Here is a 26,717-nt window from a genome sequence, read left to right as displayed (position 1 = left end):
TTATGTTGCTTCTTCTTAAGCGTATCAGATTCTTAAAAGAAGTTATTTTGTTTATCATAGCTATCCCTGGAACTACAGTATCATTTTACTTCATAATCTTACTTGAATTTGTGTCATATATTTTTGTCTAAGTAGCATTTACATTTAAAGTTGAATTTCATATGTAGTTGGTAGTATCTACACCTTAATTTTAAAAATAGACTAAAGTATAACAATTTTTAGGTACTATGATATCTTTGGCATATGTAAATTTTTTAGTGTGAAACTAATACCTAAACACAGATTTGGCTATAGATTTGTTTTGTTTTGCTTGTCTGTTTATTGGCCTATTTATTTATTTATTTTTGGTGAGGAGATTTATGAATATCTTTCATTCTCTGATTTAATTTTATAATGTGACTGAGGTCTCCTCAAGAATCTTCAGTGATTAAAGCAGAAGATAGGAAAATATTTTAATTATAAAATACACCATGCCTTAAATTGCAATGAAATTTATCTTAGAAATCCTAGAATAATCCAAACTTTCTTCCTTCAGCTCCTAAAACAGAACGAACACGTCGTCCACGTCCTAGACCTAAAACCACAGCAAGTACTGAAGTATCTCAGTCTAAGTCGGGTAAATGTGCCACTCCTTGGTTTGCGGGGAGCCCTGGCCATCTACCCCCAGTGGGAGGGTCCCAAAATAGTAGCTATGAGAGGCAGTAAGTTATCATGGTTTCTAAGAGTCAGGCATTAAAGTTTGATTAACAGTTACTTCCACTATAGAGCTGTCCCTAAAACCAGGGCTTGGAAAGACTATGTGCTTGATCCCTGGTTTGAGTGAAGTTCTTGATCTTTATTTAAAGACTAGTTTCTAGCAAGAATGACAGTCATCTCTTAGGTTTATTTATTGCTGTATCTGCATTGAAATATATCAACCATTTGTTGTAGCCATGATTCCATAAACAGGTTTTATTTTCAACTTTCAAGAAATGGAATAACTTACTTTCATCTATGTGGATATGTGTGTGTTATCTAAATACATTTCCAAAGCAGTCCTCCCTATTAATTATATCCAAATCACTAGTTAAAAACTTGTAAAGACAGCATTATGATATAGAATAGACAACAAAAGTTGGGACTCCCTGCAGCAATGATCCATTCTGGCTATTGCAGCAATTCTTCAAAGAGCAATTACTTGCTACTTGTCAATTTTAATTTTTCTTTTGAAAGTTTATCATATAAAATTGATGTTTTGAAAGAAAATGAAGGCTTTCTTAGAAAAGCTTTCTCATGCTCATGTTGTTACTTTCAACTAGTTCCTGTTCCAGACTTTGGGCCTGATATTCATAGTACTGAGTCTCCAGGAACAACATTAGGTAATGATTTTTGTGACTTCTATTAAATGTTTTTCTTGCCATTTAAAATTCATCAACTGTTGTGATCTAAGTTGCTCTTGTTTCTTATAACCGCTACTGTCATATCATTTCTTACTTTTTCTTATAAATGGAAGTCTTAATTCCAACGTTCTACTACTTCTGAAAGATGTCATTAGATCTAATGAAAGATATCTATCTGCCATGGAACTCTCTTAAAATTGTATTACATGGTTGAGTGTTGAATCTGAGGTCCATCTTATTCTCTTCTCGTTGATATTTGCATCTGTACAGTTTCAAGAGTTAACGTTCATGAACTTCCTTAGGGTAACTATGTACTATCTTTATTACTCTATTTTAAGTAATTAAGTGTACATATTATGAATAAAAACTTTTAAAAACATCTACATCTCAAACTTTAAACTTCCTGAAGCTTTTCTGTTGAAATCAGGAAAATCTATGATTTCTGGCTTTTGATATCTCTCCACCCCACTGCAATTTGGCCTCAGGAATGGTCAGGAAGTGGCTGGAACTTTCCACTTCCTTGCCCTTTTGGAGAAAAAGCACTAACAATAATAGCTCAATAATTTTAAGTTTGGCCATTAGGTTCAGAGTTGAGAGACACCTATATGGTAGCTAAATCCATCTTGTACGCTACATAAGGATTATCTTTGAAAAGGTGTGCAAAATTATCTAGCCACCTTATTCCATTTCACTCTCTTTTTCAATGATACTCTGTTTTGACTTCAGTAAACAATTGTTTTCCCTAAATCATGCGTCCTCAGCACTATATTAGTTAGTGAGTAAAAGAGGCTAAGGAACAGGTAAAAATCAAAAGTAAGAGCACATTTTACCTCTTCAACAAATTATAACCTAACTACAAGGAAAATAGGTTCCCGTAGCTTTCTTAGGTATAGTTTTCTGAACTTAGAATAATTTGCTGGTATCAGAGCAGCTTGTTTAATTGAGTGGTAAGAACAAAATATTTAAAGGAACCAAGGATCAATGTGGACTGAAAGAAGAGTTGGGTCCTGAAATAACTATAGGATTTGGATCAATAAGTAGATATACCCACTAGTTCTAGTACTTCTGTTGATATTCTATTGTATTTTCTTAATAGGTTCTTACTTTCCATGAAATCATTCAGGAACTAAGATTCAGATACACTAGGCCATAAGAACATGTTTCTAAACAGGTTCTTGTTTTTCCAGAAAGATGCGTAAATCAAGAATTGGAAAAATGTTTTACCATGATGGTTAGAAAGTAAAAGTTTCAGGCTTTGCATGTCATTTAGCCTTAATTACTTGACAAATTATTTAATTCTTTGGTTGTAGTTGGAAGGCAACCAAAGCCAATATGTATTCTATATCCTGTATCATTTGGTTCAGGATATGACTATGTTTCCATTAAACTTTATTTGAACTTACACCATTTTTCATGTGTAAAGAAATACTATTCATTTTTCCCGTCACTTAAAAATATAAAAACGCATTCTTATCCATAGGCCAGGCAGAGCGCTAGAATTTGAGAGGTCCATTGGCTCTGCTTTAAATATTGCTCACTCTTCATGGTTCTTTAGAATTTTGTGAGATTGAAAGTCTTTGTATTTCAGTTCGTTTCAACCATGCCTTAAACCTATAAAATAATAATTCATGGTTACTTTCACAACTTAGACCCTCCCTTGAATTACAAACTCTTACTTTAGTACAATAATATTACTCTTACTTTAGTACAATGATGTCCAGGTTCAAGCCTGGACATCACACACAGTCATCCCAGTAAATAGATTGTTTTAGCTGCCTAGGTACACAATGAACTTTAGAGGGACACATGGCCATCCTCCAATTGTCATAGTTGTAATTGTGCAAAAGAAAGTTTCTTTTTCTCTCTCAAACACATGCATATTTATATACACATATATTCTTAGTTTGCTGAATGTATATATGTATATACACATATATACACTTAGTTTGTCAAATATATGTGTATCTATACATACATATTTGTAGATATATATTCAAAAGAAATATGCAATTTATAACTATAAATATTATATGATATTCTTTTTATACTTGTATAGTGGTGTTAAATTAGTAATACATATTAACTATATTATTCAATTGCATAAAGATGCTTAGTTTCATTGAGTAGTTTGCTTGATATCATTTTAGAGAATATTAAGACTATGTAAACAAAAAAGACTATGTAAACAACAAAACTGCTTAGTACTGATAATATTCCTTATCCTCATTTTCATCAGTATTTAAAATTTGTGATTCTCTAGTAGAAGCTAAATTTGTGCCATTCCATTGGAAAAGTGTGCTAATTCGATTGTGACCATCAAGAAAGGAAAAAATTCTCACTTCAGTAAAGATTGAATTTCTCTTAAACTGTGGCTCTTTGAAAACCCTTTCAATATTGGAATGTGTTGCTGCTCATTGACATTTTTGGAGAAGTTATTAGATTCTATTTGTAATACATGATTGCAATTTCTTTTCATCTTTTTGAGTATTTTTAATTAGATAAAATGGCATTTTGCTATTAATCTTGAAGCTACAAGGTATTATTATTATGAATCCTAGCCTTTGACAGTTATAATAAATTGTAAATTCAATCCAGTTATAAGAACTTCCCTTTGTGTTGATACTAATAGTATTGTTATTACCATAACAGGTAATATTGAGCACTTTGTAGGTTCAAGGCACTTTTCTAAACACTTAGTTTGTCGATTTATTTGATCTTTTACGGGTTGTATCATTTTATATCTTTTGCTAGTTTCTGATATTCTGGAACCGGTTAACACTGAGTCATCAAAGGAGACAATAGGTAAAAATCTTCCCAAATGGGAAGTCAAGCATATGTGCTTTTCCATCTCATCGCAAAGTCTTCTTCAAATGTCTTCATGCTTTGTGACATTTCATAGCCCCCTGTTCCTCACACCTTGTCTTGAGAATCATTGTGTATAGCACTTCATGCTAGTGTCTTCTATATTACTATGCAAGTTTCACAATTTCCTGATTAAGTTGCCTCTCAATGAATGAAACTGAAAACCTTTTAAGACTTTAATCACTCTTTGGATACATACACATATATGAATGTGTGCATATATGTGCATCTGATTTTTCATTTCCATATTGTTTTATATAGGATTCATCTCTGGGTTTCCCTAAGGACTCATTTTATGTCTCATTTTTCTTATTAAAATATTTGTGCAAAAACATATAAGTGAAATCATCTGCTTTGCTCAAGGTAGTAATTGCAGTGTTCTCTGACAGTTATCATGATATGTGTGTGTGTGTGTGTGTGTGTGTTCCCATTCATCATCACGTTGGCTTAATTTCTTAATTTCATTTCTACCCTACTAAATTGTCATATCCCTCAATATTAATAATCTTCAAGAATATATTTGCTTAGGATAACTAACCTGTCTTCAAATTAAATAGAGGGTTCCCTGACAGTGTGTTTGGGATACCCACCACTAACTAATCATTCCCTATTTCTTTCCCAGAACCAGCTGAAACAGACTATGTACATACTACTACCAAATCATCTCCCAGGCCTGGGGAGCCAAAGACTGAAGGTGGTAAAGGTTTTCACGCTTCAATTGACATATCCAGCACATTTGTGATTAGCATTTGTCACATCAGGAAACATGAATGTTTAAGCTCTGCAGTTTGATTAGACAGACTTAAAGGCCCATTGCTTCCAATGTTCTTGGATTATCAAAGAAAGTTAAGGTGATCATTGACTCTCTGAAAGCAGAAATAAATTTATTTCTCTGTTGGTATCTAAATATTGAGTCATAATAACATTTGGAAGTCAGTTAAAACATGAAATTAATTGGAAAATTAGCATCCTAAAATAGTTTTCTTCCTGTTTTTTTAACCTGTCTAGATCCATCATTCCACTGAAATGATGATATACATTGTTGAGAATGAAATGTGTTGATATTCAAGAATACTTGATATAACTTGATATCTAATAGTTTTTTAAAATTGTTCTCCTTTGTTTTGATCCAGTTGTGGAATCTATTACCTTTGTGTCTGAACCTCCTGAGACCATGCTAGGTAATGATAAACTCTGAAATCCAACCTGTATGTTTTCTGGCTTCATTGCTGCATCCATCATCTGAAAGGCTCAGAGCCTCTCTCATTGCAGATCCATATTGCACACTAGCTTTGTCATATGATTCATTTTCATTTTAAGTGCTTCTATTCATAATCATCGTCCAACTATGTCTCTTCTCCTTTACGTCCAGATCTTGGTCTTTTTTGTACTTTTACCAGGCAGAGTGTTGAATCAAATGTATCTTGCATCCTATTTTGAACGTTCTGGCAAGTTGAATGTCTGTTGAATATTACAAATAATATTTTGTTGTAATTGTGATCCATTTCTACATTCTGATGAAGCAAAAATATGTTCCACTAACACTCAGATAATGTTATTTATTTACATATCTCATTCTTTTTTCTCCACCATTTACCAAAATTCTATGCTTCTTAACTGGATAGTGGTGTATTGTTTAAATTACTTTTTACCTCCCTGCTTCCTACTAAATATATTTTCTAGAATTGTTGAGGAAAGAGGATTCTAGTATATAGTGAAGACTTTCAAAGTCATGGTATTGTTTATGTCAAAATTATTTTCAAACTTGGAATCTTGGGATTTTTTGAAAAAGTGAATCATAAAATTGTAGAAATGTTGTTTTGCTGCAAATTTACATTTATCTTTATTTTATGTATTTTTTGCCGTTCTGTCTATTGTTTGTAATCAGGGTGTGCTAGCACTGTAGTAACCCCACATACTTTCCTTCAACTATCATAGAACCTCCTTTGCCTTCCCATACTATAATTCTACCCAGTCCAGATGGGCTCAGACCAAACCTGATAAATACACTACTTTGTATTTCATTCATGAGGTAAGTGTTTGCAGAGTAATAATATGAGCTCTTCTGGACATCTGTAGCCCTGGTTTCATTCATTGCCCTCAGTGTTTGCTGGGTCAGCCTGTCTTTCTGATGTAGCACCATCTGTCCTCAATAATCTCTCAAATGGTAATGTTGTCTATCCTCTTCAGTGTGATGCTGAAAAACACCTCTCAGCTACTCTGGAAATGTTTTGTTAAAAGCAAAATAGGCACACAGGTGGATGCAGTGGCTCACACCTGACATCTTAGTTACTTTAGAAACTGGGATCAGAAGTACTGTGGTTAGAAACTAGCTTGGGCAAAAAGTGCATACGAGGCCACCTCAACCAATTTAACCAAGGTGAGTGTAGTGGTATGCACCTATATCCCAGCTATGGGGAAATGTGAATAGGAGGAGGGTCACAGTACAGGCCAGCTTAGACAAGAAAATCAAGACCTTATTTTTTAATAGCAATTTTTTATTGTGATTAAGTGATTACATAAATTTCAGAAATTTCACAGTACTGTGGGATAGTGACACTTAGTTTAAGTCACAAATACATTCTAACCTTCATGGGGCAAATTGCCTTTATCATGATCTATAAAGTTTATGTGTTCTATGAGCTTTGACAATACAGTTATTTCTTCCACATTGAGTGATGCATACATTTCTTTCCTTTTGTTTAGTGTCAGCTGTTTTCTCTTTCCCGCTCATTCCCTCCCTCCCATCGCTGCCATTGAGTTGCTTAGTTTGTTTTAATCAATGACCAGTGCAGCTGTGGGTCCCGCTGTTTTATGTTTTCCCCTAATTCCCTCTGGTTCTGTGTCCTCCTCCTAGTTTCCCTCCGATGTGCACATATATACCATATATGTGGTCAGCAGCATGGGGTCATTTAGTAATGATTCAACCAGATGAGTGGAGGTCCTTTGTTTCTCGAGTCAAGACCTTATTTTAAAAAATAGGGAAAGCAAGGACTCAGATGAGGCTCAACAGTAGAGCACCTACTTAGCAAACACAAAGTCCTGAATTCTAACTAGCTCTGCCAAACTGAAAGGCAAAAAGAAAAAGAAGAAAGAAAAGGGAGAGACAGAGAGAGAAAAAGGAAATAGAAATGTTTCTGAGGGGCATTTCTACTTTCTATGTGTGTGTGTATCTATATGTGTGTGCATGTAAGTACATATGTGTGAATATACCCTAATTTTAACTACTGGTTAACTACTAGCTAGTTTTATAATTTCTATGGACATGTAAAAAAGTATTTTAAGGTATTCAATTTGTGGTTAAAATTTCTATAAGATTCTAGACACTGATTTCACTGTATAATCATATAACGTGTGTAACTGACCGGTCCCCTGCCATCTTTCAGACATCTTACTTCTTTCTGCTTCTTCTGTGACCTGCATGTCACCCCATATATGTGAGAAAAAACTAAACCAAGTCATTAACTTTAGTGATCATAGAGATCGACTTGATTAAAATCACCATGTATTACTATATATATATATATATATATATATATATATAAATCCCATGTAGATAACTAAATGTGCCTCTTCTGATGAAAAATAATCTCAATGTGCACAGTTTCCACAACATAGAAACTGATCACAATGAAGCCCAAACTTCTATTCTGATTGCCGTTAAACTATTTTTATGTGTTTATGTTTCTAGAGAATTGGGGAGGGTATTCATTTTACCATTCATTATACTCTGAAACAATCGGTTAAGAGCTACCTATAAACTCTGTGGTTATTTTTTCCAAAATTCTACATTGCCTACATGAATGGAATAGAAGATCAGTCTCCCCTAACTTTCCTAAAGTTTGTCTTCAATAGCCCAAATAATTTCCATTATTGAGCTATTTAATTGTAAACAGACTGCTACCAGTGAGGTGTTATTTGTTTCTGAAATAGTCTTGGTATATAGCCCTAGGCTGGCCTTGAACTCTTGATCCCCCTGCCTCAAACTTCCTAGATCCAGGAGCACAGGTTTTAGCCACTGTACTTAGCCTCCCACCAATGGGCCTTACTGTGGGTCAATTTTTTTGTGTGTGTAATTACCTCATGGTATTTCTTTGTGTCACATGGTGTGATCTAGATAAGCAAACAGAACATCATTTGGAAACCTCACAAGCAAGGGGGTTGAGAATTAAAGAAGCACAGTGAAATACTCAAAGGATGGAACTTTGAAATTTTATAAAAGCGTCTTTAAAATCATGTAACTTTTGATGAAAAACCTGTTTATAGACCGCGATTAATAAGCAAAGGAACCTCTGAAATGTTTTGCTGTTTATCTCTCTATAGGCAAGAAGATTCCTCTTTAACCACTATATATCATACATATTTTATTTAGGTCCAGGAAGAAGCCACCACACATTTCACTCAGAAACATGGGTCTAACAGCTCTTGCTTTCAACAATTTCTTCCTTAAGGTGTCTGAAACTAATGACATTGGACATGCTTTGTTTTTTATCAACATTCCACTATCTAATAACATTTTCAGCCAGCTTTCCTTAAGGTGTCTTACACTGCATAATGCGGGTACCATTTTCTTCCTTCTCAATTTTTTTTATCCAAAGCACATTCTAGCTTAGCCCAGTGATTCTCACAAACTGAAACCTTGAATCTGATCATTCCTTTCCTTTGTCAGGGTATACTTTTTCTTGGTAAAGAAATGATTTTTTTTTTCACAAAGAATGTTCTGGATTTTTTTTTAGGGCTATCCCAGCAAAAGAGTAACTCTTCAGAAGAAAGTATCTTTGATGTTGAATTTTTCTTCCCCAATAAGACCAATAAATGTTGCATTTTGTACAAAAAGATTATTTTTTCCATTAGGACTTTCTAATAAAATATGTTTAAAGTTTGGGATATAACTGTGGTTTTGTTTTCTATTTAGGAAAAAAAAAGTACATATTCAAAATAGTACCTGATGAAATAATATGAACTTGTTATAAGAATGAGTTGTAGTTATTAGGAAATTTGTTTTCAATGCATTTAAAGAGAATTTGAAGTAAATATTTCTGAAATTCCAATGATTCCTCCAATATTCCAGCTGAATAGCTTGGATGTTGTTTAAAGTGCATTTTGTTTTGTTTTGTGCATAAATAAATTGTCTCCCTCTACTTTGTAAGATCTTTGGAGCTTTAATAGCAGTTGGCTGTGTTTTGGGGCTTTGTTCTCTCAACAAACATCTTTGGCCTTCGACAGGCCAAATACTGTAATTCGATGGGCTCCAGAGCTCCAACCTCATGTCTCTCTTTTAGCTCCCAGGCAGACACCCCATGTGCCACCCCAGCCCCAAACACCACAACGCCCAAGATTTCCACAAACACAACCAGGTAAATAAGTATTTGATGATTTAACCTTAAAATTTTTAGGTTGATGCGGTTTTTCTGTGATTTATAGCAGTTGTATTTTAACCCTCTTAAAATATGTCATCTTTGCCGGGCACCGGTAGCTCACGCCTATAATCCTAGCTACTCAGGAGGCTGAGATCTGAGGATCGCGGTTCAAAGCCAGCCGAGGCAGGAAAGTCCATGAGACTCGTATCTCCAATAAACCACCAGAAAACTGGAAATGGCGTTGTTGCTCAAGTGGTAGAGGCTAGCCTTGAGCTGATAGAGCTGAGGGACAGCACTCAGGACCAGAGTTCAAGCCCCACGAACAACAAAAACAAACAAAATGTCATGTTTGGTATCCTAAAAAAATTAGGTTTATTTTTAGGCCTGATCAAAAAGCTTATCAGTGGAGGAACTGATTCCACAAGAATGTTGCTAATGTTATATTATTTAAGAGAGGGATAGTTAAGAAAGGCATTTCTTACACAAAGTAACCTGCCTACTCCCTTTTCCTGTTCTAGTTTGAGACTTTCCTCTGCCCTTTCCCTATCCCGAATGCTTTTCACCTTCCAATCACCTAATTGAAATGGCCACTATTATTTGTTCTTCTCACAAAGAATATCTGATGTGGACCAGCCCACTACACTAGGAATCAAACATTCACTAATATAATGAGCTGGGAAAGGAACATATTTAGCAACAATAAAATTAACTTGGATCCAGATATTTGGACTCCTGCTGTCCCTTAGCTCTTCAGCTCAAAGCTCCACACGCTACCATTTGAGCCACAGTGCTACTTCTGGTTTTCTGGTAATTTATTGGAGATAAGAGTCTCATGGACTTTCCTGATGGGCTGGCTTTGATCCGCAATCCTCAGATCTCAGCCTCTTGAGTAGCGAGGAGATAATGAGAGAAATTTGTATGTGTGTATGTGCTCATCCTTGGGTTTTATCTTAGGAGTCTGGATGCTGTCTTGGAATTTTTTGCTCAAAGTCAGTATTCTGTCACTTGAGCCAGGGCTCCACTTCTGACTTTCTGGTAGTTAATTGGAGATACATCCCATAAACATTCCTGCAAGGGCTGGCTTTAAATTGTGATCCTCAGATGTCAGCCTTCTGAGTAACTAGACATGAGCCACCAACACCCAACTGAGAAATTTCATTTATCAATATTTTTTTCTTTAAAGAAAGATTCATTAAAAGAATTAGGTACATATGTCCCATATGTACCTAAATATGAAAATTTTTCTCATTTCATGTATTTTTATGTTTAAATTAATAGCTATCTTTACCATGAAAATATTTTCTGATACATAAAAATGTATAAATAGGGGCTGGGAAGGTGGCTCAGTGGTAGAGCGCTTGCCTTACATGCATGAGGCCCTGGATTTGATTCCTCAGCACCACATAAGCAAAAAAGAAAAAAGCCGGAAGTGGTGTTGTGGCTCAAGTGGTAGTGTGCTAGCCTTGAGCTGAAGAGCTGAGGGACAGCACCCAGGCCCAGAGTTCAGGCTCCACGACCGGACCCCTCCCCCCAAAAAATGTATAAATATTGCAAGGCCACACTCCCCTAAAGAATTTAAGTAGTAACAAATACATTTGAACCATTAAGATATAAAACAGTTATGTGAAAATGATTATTGATTTTGTAATAAATAAAATAAAATAGGAATAAAAACACACCAAAATCTTAAACAATCAAGGTGTTAGATGTACAACCCAAATATATTATATTTGTTAATAGGAAACTTAAAATATAACTTTAGAAATGTATAGATTAAAAAATCACATGAGAAGAATCTCTCAAACTTCTATTTAAATATACAGTATAGACTAAGGAATTTTTTAGAGTCATGTAATGTTGATGACTATTGCAATGTAAGAGAAAAGATCAAAAAGTCTAAGATGTGGGCTGGGAAGGTGGCTCAGTGGTAGAGCGCTTGCCTTGCATACTTGAGGCCCTGAGTTCGATTCCTCAGCACCATATAAGCAAAAAGAAAAAAGCCGAAGTGGCGCTGTGGCTCAAGTGGTAGAGCACTAGCCTTGAGCTGAAGAGCTGAGGGACAGCGCCCAGGCCCAGAGTTCAGGCCCCACAACTGGACCCAAAAAAAAAAAAAAGTCTAAGATGTTAAAGATGAAAATCCTAGGAGTTAAGACATTTAGACTATAATTCTTTGTTATTAGTAAATAATTAAATGCAACACCATTTTCCATCTAATTTTTTCCAAGAATGATATTGTGCATTTAAGAATTATTTTAACTTTAAATATCTTTACAAATTAAGTGAAAAAATTCAAATCTATGTTTGACAGAGTAGGGGAAAACAGGATCCAAATTTTGAAACAAATGAAGAATATTTTACATCAATAAATGTTTGATTTTTAAATTCCTGAGTTCACAAGTAATAACGATCTTCTCTTTAATTTTCTATTTAGACAGCTTATAACTATAGTGGATGTAGTAAAGAATATTAAATCATGATATTCTCAGATTCTTCAAATTTGTAAATATCCTGGTGAAATGGGAGAAATGCATACAGTGAACCAGCATTCCTGTGCATTGTCTGTGTAGCTTTCTGTTGTTGGTGACATGATTTTAAATTTCACATGCTTCAGGAGATTCTACTCTGACTCTGCCAACTTTATCTGCTTTACTATCCATCAAAGACATGAGAATGTGTTTAAGGAGAAGTCAAATAAATATATCCAGAAAACAAAATCACTCTTGCATTAATTTAAAGGCTGTCTTATCCTAAATGAAAATTTTGAGAATTGTTTTATCCTATTCTGATGCTTCATCAAATATGGTAATGTTTTATGTTTCATTTTCCTAATGTGAGAGAATTTTCATCAGATTTCTAACTGCTCTGTTTCTAGAGCCTTTAACCAGAACACCTTTTGAACTTCATTATCAACAGTACTTTTTATCAGTGTTCAAGTTTATTTATTGCCATACCTTCTGTGGTCAGCATGACAGAGCTACCAAAACCAAATGACTCATGATCTGAGTTCTCTCTTTCAGTTCCTAAAGCGTCCCAGAGAGCTACTTCAAAACCAAAAATGCCATCCAGTCCGGAAGTGTCATACACCACACCTGGTAAATGCTTTACTTCCTGTCTAAGTCATATGCATTCCACTGTTGCACTAAGTTGCAGCGAAGCAAGACAGTGAAGGCATTTCTTAGAGCTGCAATGGCTTAAGTATTACGAGTCCTATTTCTTTTTTTAAATATTTCTGTTTCCATTCTTTCATCTATGGTAGGATGTCTGCTGTGGCAGTTTAGTAAATCATCACTTCCCAGCTAAAAAGAAAAGTGCCAATTTTAGCATCTGTTCTCCACATTACTCTGGTGTACATTTCTCCATAAGCACAAATAGTAGCAAGTAATCTACATACAGCAGGATGAATTAATTAGCAGAACACCTTCAGTCAACGTTTTCTTTCTTAATCCCAGCACTTGTTTGTATAGTCTAGTGCTATAATCAGTGAGAGCATTTGTAAACTACAGAATTCTTTGTTTGTTCATGGACCTTTGCAGAGCTAAAAGCAAAGTCTCCTCTCCTTCAACCTTTCAGGTAAACATTTAGTTTGCTTTACAATTGGAAATTGCTCATAATTTTACCACTTGACTCCTTGCACAAGATAGATGATATGTTCAGTATTGTAGCTTTTCTTTAGCTCTTTGAACTGCTGATCGTTTTGAAATTTCATAATTTTTTTAAAAGTCTACACTTTCAAATTTCCCTAGATTGTTAGTATTTAGCTCATAAAAATTACAGCTGAGTCATTTCTATTCCATTCCAAATTCCACAACTGTAATTTAGTTGTTATTTAGTTACTTGGTGACCCACATTAAAAACAGATATGGTATGAAAGTTATATTATCCCCCAAAACAATAAAAAGAGAATGTCTATTTTTATAGAACTTTTTCCCACACTAATGGCAAAGCGATTATTGGCTAGCTCATGATGGAGAATTTTTCTTCATCATCCTTCTGAGATGGAATTCTATACGATTACTAATTTTTACTAGCATTGTGTAAATGCAAGAAAACCATTTTAATGTATTCAGTGTAGTAGAAAACCCTTTCAGTGAAAGAGTAGGCCTGAGGAGGTCTTCCCTATGAGGGAATTGAGTTAAAAACACACTTTAAACTGCTCTTAGGGTGAGATTTGGAAAAAAGACCTAGTGAGAACAATAAGAAATTGTCCTGGTGCTTTTCCCAATAAGAAATATTGTTATCTCTAGTGCCAATAGTTTATGACTATAATCCTGTCTCCTCAAGAGGCTGAAATCTGAAGATCACAGTTCGAAGCTAGCCTGGACAGGAAAGTCTGTGAGATTCTGATCTCCAGTTAGCTACCAAAGAAGCTGGAAGCTCAAGTGGTAGAGCGCTAGCCTTAAGCAAACAAGCTCAAGGACAGCATCCAGAGTTCAAGCCTCAGGATTGGTGAAAGAAATAATGTTATCGAGTTTTCACTCTATTTTATGTGTAGAGAAAGAAAGTATCATTAAAAACATTCTAAGTATCAGAAACTAAATATAAGCTAATCTATTGTTTAGGTAAGCATTTTTGTCTTTTCTCATATTCTCATATGACAAGAACCCATGACCTCTGATATACTGAAAGCTACATCACTATAGACAAAATGGCAACTGGTGGCATTTCTATAACATGTACAATGTGAGAAGTGCCAGCGTAAACTTTACATGTGGTATCTTGTGATGACTGGCCATCCTTTTTTGCTTTATATTTTTTCCTAAAAAAGCTGCTCGTGCCATTTGGAATAAAACTGTCCTCCTCTTATTTATTCAAGATGTTTCTCTTTCTTTCTGCTGTTTTCATCCATTTGTAAGCCTTTTATGAACATTAAGTAAGGTAATATTTTTATTGTGATCAGTAGATTTTAGCATAAGCATTAAAATGGTAGCTAACCACATTGAGCAAAAACTGATTTTATTTTCATAAGCCACCTGAGAAAAACCTGTCTGCTGTGTTTAATTAAATTAGACCTTTCTTCTTTTTCCCCTTCAAGGAGACTTCAAAAGTGAACTATGACCAACTTTGTATCTGTCTACTGTCACAGACCTTTCTTTACACAGTGATATTTTTCCATTTTGAATGAAAGATGATCCTTCTCATCTTCAGTCTTTAACTAATGTGGAAATAACTTTGCTTTCTTCATGCTTTCTGAGATTGTGTATCTGGATTAAGTTCACTCCAAGTGTGACATTTAGAGAATCTTATCATCCTTATCTTTCAGTTGCAAAAGATGTGTTCCTTCCCCAGAAACCAGACCTTGAGGTCTCTCAGAGTGAACCTGGTAAATAAATAATTTTATTTTCACAGTTATAGAGTATAAAAATATTCTTGTGGTAAGTATATTTTAATGGCTGTGGTATGGAAGAGGCCAGAAAATATCATGGATATAACGTGTAAGTCAGTGGAAGAAATTTAATCATATAATCTGAACTTTTATGATTTTATATAATCTGGTTGAAGTTTACCTTGGCATATAATAGGATTATTGACTAGGATATTATGCTAAAATTATGAAACACTTACTGAGAGAACTGTTTTATATCCTTTCAAAAGATAAATATACCAACTCTACAACTATTAGTGAACTTTTAAGAAAATAATGGATGCTTTCCCATAAGTTTTCCTCAAAATGATAGTGATGAGATTTCTAAAGTTTTAATTAAATTACTTCCCTGAGTGGTATCTGTTATGCAGGATCGTTTCCTATTTATTGTGGTTCTTAGAGAATGTTTAGGTGGTTAAATAAATGTATCTAGAAAACACAGAAACTACTTTCATTTCTCTGGTAATAATTCTCACAGTATATTTATTTGCTTTGCTTTTGGCATAGTTCTGCAACCTGTTACCTTTAGAATTGAGCCACCAAAGACAACAATAGGTAATTGACCTCCCATACTGACCAATTCTAATTATTTCCTGGGTAACCAGCAATATTGCAGGTCTTTTTCAAATGTTAATGGTTGAAACATTACCTCTTCTCAATTCATGTAATCATTCCAGCCTCTCTCTAATTGATCTTACACAAATAGAAAACCAAGCCACGGCTTCACCACCGTGAAGGTTTTGCTCTGAAGACTGAGTTACAGAGTGCACCCTCAGCTACCTCATTCATCTTCATGATTCCATCTAACCCAATGCCCATCTAGTGAACAATTCATGTTGACTTAGTGGTTCTCAGCTGTAACGTTACAACACACCCACCTATAATGAGCTCACCATGTGCTACAAGAAATTAATATTGATCAAAACATGGACTGAATATTGCCAGCAATTTACTTGTGAAATTAATCTGGAACAGACTTAAAAAATATCCTAACAGTTTTGCAGCCCTCTGTGCTCTCTTTGGTGGGAGATAAAGAGAGAAGAGTTATAACTCATAGATCAGGATTAGGACTTACTTAGCCCACACCTTATCTTAATCAGGCATTCTCATGGAGCTGTGTCAAAGCACAGTTGAGAACCATTATCCTAATGTTCCATGGTCTTTGTTCTTGAAGGTTCAGTGCACGTTTAACTTTCTTCTTCATCACTCACCTAATTTTCTTTTCTACTTCTATTTTCTGTTTCTGGCTTTAGTTGGAAAGTTTATAATCTGGCTACTCTTCTTTTGCAGCTCCTTTAGAGACACGAGGCATTCCCTTTGTACCTATCATTTCACCAAGCCCTTTTCAAGAGGAGCTGCAAACTACACAGGGTAAATTTTGTTTTGATATATCAATCCAATGAGGGACTTTCCTTTTAAAGATTGCCCTTAAAGAGGTTCTAAGTACATTGTGTTCAAGTGGGGTATTTATGACTAGAAGGTCTGTTACACAAAAGTACCCACTTTTTAGAAACTTTTGCATTCTGCATATTTGTCCTTCTACCGTATATGATGATTTTCCATATGTAACTTTTTAAGATCAAAAAAAATTTTTCAGTCCTCGGTTATCTATAGACACATCTGTGTTGCATCTGTGGATTCAAGCAAAATTAAATTAAAAATTTTTTTGAAAAAAGGAATATAAGCTATAGACTTTTCTCATCATTATTCACTAGGAAATGTAATTATCAACTACTTACAAAGTATTTATAGTGTATTGGTTATTGCAAGTAATCTAGGGATGACTAATCTACTCAGAATGTAGGTTACATGACGGAACAAGGATGGCTGTATTAGAAAGGCCGATTGGTATGAGCTAGGCTTGCATTGCATGAGTTCACTATAAACATGTTTACCTCAGAGGAAGCCTCAGTTTGCTGAGTTATGGCTGAAAAATGAACAGACGCCTTGTGCTTGTTGGTTCATTTGTCACATCCTCTCTGATGCCTGCAGGACTACGTTTCAGTCAGTGGCATATCTTTTCCAGCCAATGCACATAATTTGTGGAATTTGTGGAGTAGGGAGGAGATAGGATGACAAATACATTCACTTTAAAGATTTTCATACACAAGCTACATCCAAGGATAGCCACATCACAAAACCATGATCCTGAGCTAAAAGCTTTTGGAAATCCTTCCAAGAGTTAAATAAGATTAAAATAAGATAGCACATATAATAAATAAAAGTGATTAAAATGTACCATTGAGCTGGATGTCAGTGGCTCGTATTTGTAATCCTAGCTACTGAGGAGGCTGAGATCTGAGGACTGAGGTTCAAAGCCAACCTCTACATGAAAGTCCATGAGATTCTTATGTATAATTAAGCATCCCCCCAAAAGCCAGAAGTGGAACTATAACTCAAGTGGTAGAGCACTAGCCCTGAGAAAAAAGTCTCATGGACAGTGCCCAGGCCCAGAGTTCAAGTTCAAGGACCAGTCTCAAACTGCCCCCCCCCCACCCCCGCTGCAAAGTACCATTAACTTTGAATTGTGGTTATGGGACATATTTATAATGTAGTAAATCCTATTTCATGGAGCAAAAAGAGCATGAATAATTATTTCTCATTTTTCGTTTTTACTTTCTGTAATATCTGTAACGATAATTATTTAAAACAAGATGTCTTGCTATGTTTTTCTCCAGAAGAAACAGACCAATTCACCCAAGAACTCTTCACAACTAAGATTCCACGAACAACTGAACTGGCAAAGACAACTCAGGGTAATACTACTTCCCCATCTCTAGTAATTTTTCTTTAGTTTTTTTTTTCCCCAGCCAAGACACAACTTTTGTTTTTAGGTTTTTTTGTTGTTGTTTGTTTGTTTGTCACAGCAAATCACTAGATTGTTTTTATTTTAAAGGTGAAGGATATTGGCCAAATCTGAACTGTTCTATTTTATCCATTAACAGTGGTACCCAGTTCTTTAGTTGGAGCTTTGCTTCTGAATGTAGTATAAACTGTTGGATATTGACAACTAATATGTTTAACTTTCACATGCCTCACTTCCACATCTGATAGCCAGGAAAGAACCATTAACGTCTCCCCTCCTCTTCCTCCTTCCTTCCCTTCTTTCTCCCTTCCCCCTCCTCCATCCTTCTTTGTCTCCCATCCCCTACCTGATATTTTGAACTGATATTGGAGCTTGTTTCTTAGCTTGTTAGGTAAAACATTGCTAATTTATAATGAGCTAAAGATTCACTTAGCATATGTAAAAAATCATCAAAATGATGGAACTACACACATAGTTTCCAAGAAAGTTTTCCCAGTGTTAGCTAATATATTACAAGAAAGTTGGTATATATTACAAGAAAGTTGGTATTGGAAGGCAGCATGGGGTACGCAGGGAGGAGTACACATGCACAGTGGTAGATGGACAAATTCCAGAATGAATGCACACTTTAAAACTTTAGAAAATAAAAATGTTTCTGTATCATCTCACAAATGTGCCCACTTAAAACCATCATTTATTTATCTATTCAGCCATTTGTATTCAGGCTTTGGATAGCAGGAACAGAGTTAGGAGTTGCCTTGTGAGTCTTAGAGTCCTCTATCCATGCTTATTTTTGCTTGATGGGTGGTGAAGAAAGCATTCTTTTCACTCACTCCTACATCCAACATTATGAAAGGCATTGAATATTTGTTCATTTCAGAGTTTGTGAGCAAAGGCAATTTGATATTGACCATGCTTTTTTTTGGTGGGGGGGGGAGGAGAAGGGTGTTCCTAGCTATCAAATGTTCATTCTTTTCTTTTTGCCTTTACAGTTACTTGTCTTTGGCAAAATAGTGTTGCGCAAGGACTCATTATTGAGCTATGTGGGTGAGAGAGTGGGTGGGGAGATGGGTGCATGGATGGACGGGTGATGGATGAATGGACTACTTGTTTATCATGTCACGCAACTATCTGGTAAAGTTAATACTCTTGAAAACCATGGACTAAATGATGATTAGCCCTTAATCCATCACAAATGAGCGACCTCACTCAACCTGTGTCTTTTACTTCATTCGTGGATATTTTTGCTTCTCATATATTCTTTTAGCATGAAGTCTATAATACTTAATTGGAGACTTCCTAACATTTTGTCATCTCCCATGCCAGGTGAACCAGCTATGGGTGGCTCCTTAGGTGATAAATCTCCATTCAATGGGCTTTAAAAATTAGTTACTAGGGGCTGGGAAGATGGCTCAGTGGTAGAGTGCTTACCTTGCATGCATGAGGCCCTGGGTTCAATTCCTCAGCACCACATACGCAGAAAAAGCCAGAAGTGGCGCTGTGGCTCTAGTGGTAGAGTGCTTGCCTTGAGCTAAAGAGTTGAGGGACACCACGCAGGCCCAGAGTTCAAGCCCATGACTGACAAAAAAAAAAAAAAAAATTAGTTACTAAATATTAAGTATTTCTTCTATTTCAGCACCACACAGATTATATAGTATTCCCGGGAGGCCAAGGATACCTGACAAACCACACCTCAGACCTGGTAAACTCTTTCTCTGATCACCTAAGTAGCATGCTAGGATAGATATAAAATGGATTTAAACAGCCAGATTTGTCAAAGGTGGCGATGGTATGTGGAGGAGTAATGTATCCCTAAGCTACACAAAAGGATATGCAGAAATTCTGTCCTTGTAGATTAATCATTAATTAATCCTCTATTAATTGATTAATGGAAGAGATAGAACTTGACAGAAATTTTCATGATGTTCAGATTCAGAGACAACTCTGGAGCTTTATTAATACAAAACTCTTCTTAAATGGTATTTATGCATAAATCACATAAACCTTCAATTTTTTACAATAATTTCAAATGTTATTTCTCTTTTCAAAATTTTTTTATATTTTTATTTTTTTATTGTGAAAATACTGTACAGAGAAGTTACAATTACATGGGCAAGATAATGAGTGCATTTCTTATCAAGCATTGTAGCCTCCTCCTTTGTTTCCCCTTCCCACCCACTCCCTTCCCCCCCACCCAATCCTCCTCCACCCCCCACCAAAGTTGTAAAATTCACTTTTCCACATAACGACTTGTACATCTCATTGTTGCAATGGATCCACCTGTATCCCTATTTACACGATTTGTTTTTTCCATTCCCCTCCACAAATTATACCAACCTCAAATACAGTGAAAGCAAGGGTTATACCATGGGGGAGGGACATACAAAGCAACAAAGAAATAATCTTATAAATGTGTTGGAAACAATCACCTGAAAGAAAAAAAAAACATTTGAATACATATCTTAGAGTTCATTTCCCTAACATTAACTTAATCTGATCTTTTCTGCTTGACTCAGAAATATACCAGAAAATTTTTTTCTTCTCAGGGTAAGAAGGCTGTTTTACAAGAAAACATTTCCACTTGATTGCCTCAACTGATAGAAAAAATATTTACAGGTGGTAGATAGAAAAAATAATGCTAACATTATACATACAATTTTATAAGTAGTTGTACAAAGAGATTTCAATTCCATAAGTCACATTATAAATACAGCCTGTTGATTAATGTCAGTTCTTTCATTGTTCTTCCACATTTACCCTTCCCATCTCTACCCTCAAGTTATATAGTTCAATTTTAGCATATTATACACTGAATATAAGGACTTCATTTGATCATCATTTGCTATCATCATATATTGAAAAATACTCTCGAGTTAGTAAATTATTTAAAAGGTCATCTGATCTTCCTTTGCGAAACTTCTTTAGGTAAAGATTACCTTGGAAGGGTTGATTTGGTTTATAGAAATTTCTCATATGCTAAAATACAAGTTGAACCAAAGGCTCTCAAATTTTCTGTCTTTTTTCAGTGTGAGTCTAAGGTTTCTTCTAAGGCTTTTTTCAATGACAAAACTCACTTACAAAATGTATTTATTGTCAAGGTCACAATTAATTGCTGAGAAGTTGGTAGTCCTTTGGTAGTATTCCCCAGGTACAGAATTTTCATTATAATAGTCTTCCCTACGTCCACTTTTAAGAACTGAACTGTGAAGAAACTTTTCAAATTATTTCCTGCTCCATAGAAAACCAAGCACTACCATAACCTTGAGACATTTTGTTATAGAATGACCTTGGACCATGTACCTAATCACTCCTGACTTTTCTTCAATTCTGCTGTGGAATGTATTTAAAGCTAACAAATTAAGCAAGATTAATCTTTCCCCTGAGAACTGTAATTGTCTTTTACCTTTTTCAAGTAAATATTGAAGTATAATGACTACCTCAGTACAAATTTAGGTCACTAGTCCCACATTCAAGTCTGTCGTTTTTATACCAGAATATAATTTCTATATTCTAAATGATACTTTTGGTAGGCCAACTGCTATTATTTTTATTGTCTACTTAAATGACTTCCAGTTCTCTGAGAAACGTCACTTCCTTTGGCTGCAAAGTTTTCATGAGAAATGTCTGAACTATTTATTTCCTCTTATTGTAGTTCTGAATAGAACAACTACAAGACCAATTAGAATCAAACCCAGTGGGCTGCCCAGTGGGAATGGAGTCAAAACAGGTAATAATCACAAGTTAATTCCTTTTTGATCCTGTCAAAATTATATGTTCATCAATTTTGGTAATTTTGTTGAATTCACATGGTAAGTTTTTTTTTTACTAGTTCTGGAAATTTTTGTGAAGTTGGAAATTAAATTTAGTACTCTTTCCGAAATCAAAACTTCAAAGAGCTTTAAAATCACTGGAAAATAACTTTTCACTTTCCTAAACCCAGTCCACGAAATCAACTTCCAAATACAATATTCCTTCTTAAAAGAAATCTTGATTAAATATAAACTAATGAATAACAATTTTTAAGTAGCTATTTTCTCTAACTGCAGCATACCTTCCATTTACAGGCTGGCCTTTGAGGTTGTAATTATTTGGTTTTCAAGTCATAAATTTGCACAAGTACTATCAGACTTTTCTTAAAGGGTTGCATCTGATAGCAATCTAGAATGTGAAACTTAAACAACATGAAGAAGATTTAATCATCATAGAAACAATTCACCATAGTTACAGTCATATTAATGTTTATAAACAATTCAGCTAAAATGAATGGCAGAGCCCTAATTTGAATAAGTCTATAGGAGTAGGCATCATTATTCATAATTAGAACATTGATTTGATGGACGTTTAAACACATAACTTCTCCATTCAATAATCTGTAGTAATTAAGATGCTTCAACATGAGACAGCCTATAAATATTATAGTTGTACCAACATTGTACTCGCATATGTAGAAATGGATGAAAAGTATAGTTTATTAAATGTATACATAAAACGTAATTTCTGCTGGACGCCAGTAGTTCACACCTGTAATCCTAGCTACTCAGGAGGCTGAGATCTGAGGAGCATGGTTCAAAGCCAGCCTGGGCAGGAAAGTCCATGAGACTCTTATCTCCAATAAACCACTAGAAAACCAGAAGTGGTGCTGTGAATCAAGCAGTAGAGTGGTTGCCTTGAGCTGAAGAGGGACAACACCTAGGCAACTGTCAAACAACTGACAAAAAAACCAAAACAACAACAAAAACATGTAATTTCTCAGACTGGCATAAACAAAATGACTAAAAGTAACATTTTGAGATTCTTTTTTTATACATTTTTATTGTAAAAATAGTGTACAGAGGGGTTACAGTTACATGAGTAAGGTAATGAGTAGATTTTCTATCAAGCAATGTTACCTCCTCCTTTGTTCTTCCCCTACCACCCCTTCCTTCCCCACCTCCACAACTCTCCCCTCCCTATCCCCCACAAGTTGCAAAGTTCCTTTCCAACATAGTGTCTTGTACATCTCATGGTTACAGTGGTCAAACTGCATCCCTGTGTAAGCGTTTTGTCTTTTCCCTTATCCTCCCCAAATTAGAAAAGTGTATATACAAGATGCAGGGCACCGGAATCAAATACAGGGAAAACAGGGGTTATACCACGGGAAAAGAACATACAAAAGAAACAAAAAAAAATCACATAGTGCATTATAAGTACGTTAAAAAACAACAGCAAGAAAGAAAAAAACACTTATGTCCCTGTGTTGGGGTTCATTTCACTTAACATCATCTTATATGGTCATATGTACATAGCTTTTGACCTTTTCTTGTTCTAGACATATACTAGTTATTGCAAATAAGGGAAACGATGGGACCTATATTTCTTTGGGCCTGGCTTACTTCACTTAATATAATTTTTTCCAAGTCTTCCCATTTCCTAACAAATGGGGCAATGTCATTCTTTCTGATGGAGGTATAGAATATGAACAAATGCTCAACTTCTCTGGCCATAAAAGAAATGCAAATCAAAACAACATTGAGATTCCACCTCACCCCAGTTAGAATGGCTATAATCAAGAACTCTAATAACAACAGCTGCTGGAGGAGATGTTGACAGAAGGGAATCCTACTGAATTGTTGGTGGGGGTATAAATTTGTTCAACCACTTTGGAAAGCAGTGTGGAGGTTCCTCAAAAGACTCCACATAGAGCTCCCCTATGACCACTTTTGGGCATTTACCCAAACGATCACAGACAAGGGTATACTAAAGCTACCAGTACAACTATGTTTATTGCAGCATTATTTACCATAGCTAAGGTATGGAACCAACCCAGATGCCCCTCAGTAGATGAATAGATTAAAAATAAGTCTCTTTTTACAGATCTTTTGGGAAAGAGGCAGGTTCAAATTGTTTAAAGTCTTATACTTGCATTATAGCATTTCCTTTGTGTTAATGTTAGAAAAAATAGTTCTGCTGGAGCACCAATGGCTCATGCTACTCAGGAGGCTGAGATCTGAAGATCGAGGTTCAAAGCCAGCCCAAGCAGGAAAGTCTTTGAGACTCCTATCTCCAATAAATCAACAGAGAGCTGGCCTTGAGCTGAAGAGCTTAGGAACAGTACCCAGGCCCAGAGTTAAAAACAAAGAGAGAGAGACAGACAGACACACACACACACACACACACACACACACACACACACACACACACACACAGACGACAGACAGATGACAGACAGACAGACAGACAAAAAAAGAAGAAAAGAAAAGAACAAGTTCTGCCTTTCTAGGGTTTCTAGGGTTTCTAGATGTATAGATATAGATACCTTGGTTTAAACTTATGCATTCACATAATAGAATCTTCTAAGTTGATTAGTTGTAGCCAAGATGATACAGAAAATGTTTGCAGATTCCTATTCTAGATGAGCTCTTTGAGTTCCTCCCTTTAGATGGAAACTGCTGAGCTGTTCTCCCATTTAACCAGCGTTTATTCAAGGTCTATTATGTCATAGAAAAAGTGTAATTCTGAAACCATCGCAGTGCATGTGATTTGGCAGACTTTATTATATCTGAACCCCAGACTAATGGGGAAACCACACTTTACTGGCCCCACATGGAGTGTGCTTCACAGATTACCCAGACTCCTTGGGGTAAGGAATGTGTTTTTCTGGGCTGTGACCAAATCTTCCAGGCTGCTGGCTCATTGTCCCTGAAACTACAGCCAGGTACCACCATCTGGGGACAAGGGCACAAAGACCCTTTAGTCACAAGGCATGGAGCCACTGATAGGTTTGAAAATTGATTCCCACTAATATATTTGAGGATTTGTTTGCTTGCAAAGCTTTTGTTGCTATGGTTAAAAATACCCAAATCATTACTTCATTTTGGACAAGAGATTGCTAAGTGGTGAACTATGTAAATCGAGACATTTTTTGAGAAATCCCATATGGCAGTGTGGAAAGGGGTTAGAAATTACACCGAGGCTCAGGTCTCGGCGTTTCCGGAGCTAATTCTGTCCTTTAGAAGATATGTCAATTAACCCAGCCTGGAGGGAAGAAGAATTCTGTCCTAGCTTGGGCCAGACTGTCTGACTAGGTGCCAGTTCTGAAATATCTATTTTCTGCAGTATCTTTCTTACTAGCTTCCTTCTTTCCTCTCCTACTCCCTTTGGCTGCCTTTGGCCTTTTCCCCTCTTGCTCAGAGCAGCAGGAGTTCTACACAGGAGCTTTACACAGGCCTGCATCTCAGTCTCCTGTTGCAACTCTTCTCACTGAATTCTGTGACTGCCTTATGCAAGACCCTTCCCAATGCTTTCACACACTATAAGCTTCCAGCTACTTCCAAAAGCTAGAGAAAAACTAGGTAGCCACTAAAAAGCTATTAATTTGGGTACTTATACCTAAGGATCATAGTGGTATGTTACGCCCTTTCTCTATTTGTATAGAAAATGAAAGAAAAAAGCATCTTGTTTCCTACACTGTCTCTGCTCCATTTCTCACGCATGAGCACTACCTTGCTGTCTTTTTGTGTCTCTGTGTTTGTATGTCTCTAGTTGCACATGTTTCTATGTCGTTCTCAGTCTCTTTCTCCCTGTCTCCCATCTCCTGAAGGTCAAATCCAGGGCCTCATATATACTGAGCAAGTATTCTATCTCTGAGCCCTGTTTCTTTCTCCATGAGAAAAGAGCTCTGGGGAAATGGTGTCTTTGGCCTTATTTGCCAAGTACCCTGCAGAACTTTGGAAACCCTCCAGGACTCCATGATTTTGTCCCTTTGATCCTTCATCCCTGTGGCCTGGTAGACTTGCAGAAGATCTGAAAGTACTTTCTGAGTGTCACACACACATGTACCTAAATAACACATTTTCTGGCCTTGGCCATTTAGCCCTTATATACTGGTGAACCATCAACTTACTGAAGAGGCTCAGAATGTAGTATTAGGATTGTAGTCACTTTTAGTTATTATAAGGAAGACAAAGGAACGGGGAAGGTGGCTCAGTAGTAGAGTGCTTGCCTTGCATGCATGAGGCCTTGGGTTCGATTCCTCAGCACCACATAAGCAAAAAAGAAAAAAACTGGAAGTGGTGCTGTGGCTCAAGTGGTAGAGCGCTAGCCTTGAGCTGAAGAGCTGAGGGACAGCACCCAGGCCCAGAGTTCAGGCCCCACGACAGGACCAAAAAAAAAAAAAAGGAAGACAGAAGGAAATGATAAGGGGACTTCCTCCTTGAGATAAAGGCTTTTGAGCTGGGAATATATTGTTCTGAATCTGGCTCTGAGATCTTGAGCAGTTTGCTTAATCAGTCTTACACTGGATTTCCAAAGATGTGAAATCAAAATGGTATTTCCCACCCAACAAAGGTAAGGCACAAATCGAGTAGAAGACAATGTTGGATCACTTTAATAATTACACATCATACTTTATTAAGAGCACAAATATTTAGAGGATTGTTGTAAACCATGGTCTATTTAAAGTACACATAGCCTACTGACCTTCTAGAGTACAAATTCCCCCCTTGGAAAAATAGAAATCAAACCTCATCAAACCATCCACATGGCACAAATGCAATGGAAGTTATTTTCCATTCCTATTTGCCATTCAAATGAACCATCAAATGAACCATCCCTGACCCCAGCATCTCTGGCAGTAGGGAATAGGAAGAAGACTAATGAGCCATTCATTTGCACCATGCCTTTGTGGTTAGCCACAATAGAAACAGCCATTGCCACCAGAAACATTTTTTCATACCACAAATAAGCAACATTTGATTCTCTATAAACATTCTCTAAGACTTTGTGTTATTTGTTATCCAAACAGCAGAGAATGTGGGATTGCAATATAGGTTTATCCACAAAGTTCACAATTCATGAAAAAATGTGGTCTCATTTGGGGAAACAAAATCTGTTGCATATTTAGCCAATATATCTGCTTGCACATTGAAAGAACACGGTGAGCATTCAAAGCACTGTTGTCATCATTGCTG

At 36.0% G+C, this 26,717-nt stretch overlaps 1 protein-coding gene across 1 annotated transcript in view; it reads left to right on the top strand.

The window, feature by feature from the left end:
• The window catches only part of LOC122105524 (ABI family member 3 binding protein), a 192,057-nt gene that overhangs the window by 137,948 nt on the left and 27,392 nt on the right, over window positions 1-26,717 (top strand). The window contains exons 34-46 of the mRNA XM_042676771.1: window positions 536-616; window positions 1,299-1,358; window positions 4,131-4,181; window positions 4,864-4,935; window positions 5,375-5,422; window positions 9,524-9,598; window positions 12,619-12,693; window positions 14,862-14,921; window positions 15,471-15,518; window positions 16,254-16,334; window positions 17,642-17,719; window positions 19,406-19,471; window positions 21,422-21,496. Coding sequence (XP_042532705.1) covers window positions 536-616; window positions 1,299-1,358; window positions 4,131-4,181; window positions 4,864-4,935; window positions 5,375-5,422; window positions 9,524-9,598; window positions 12,619-12,693; window positions 14,862-14,921; window positions 15,471-15,518; window positions 16,254-16,334; window positions 17,642-17,719; window positions 19,406-19,471; window positions 21,422-21,496 — 870 coding nt within the window. The remainder of the gene's footprint in view (window positions 1-535; window positions 617-1,298; window positions 1,359-4,130; window positions 4,182-4,863; window positions 4,936-5,374; window positions 5,423-9,523; window positions 9,599-12,618; window positions 12,694-14,861; window positions 14,922-15,470; window positions 15,519-16,253; window positions 16,335-17,641; window positions 17,720-19,405; window positions 19,472-21,421; window positions 21,497-26,717) is intronic.

This window comes from Dipodomys spectabilis, unplaced genomic scaffold (genome assembly GCF_019054845.1).
Source record: "Dipodomys spectabilis isolate Male_0828 unplaced genomic scaffold, ASM1905484v1 ptg000032l, whole genome shotgun sequence".
NCBI lineage: Eukaryota > Metazoa > Chordata > Mammalia > Rodentia > Heteromyidae > Dipodomys > Dipodomys spectabilis.
This window is presented reverse-complemented; position numbering and strand designations above follow the sequence as displayed.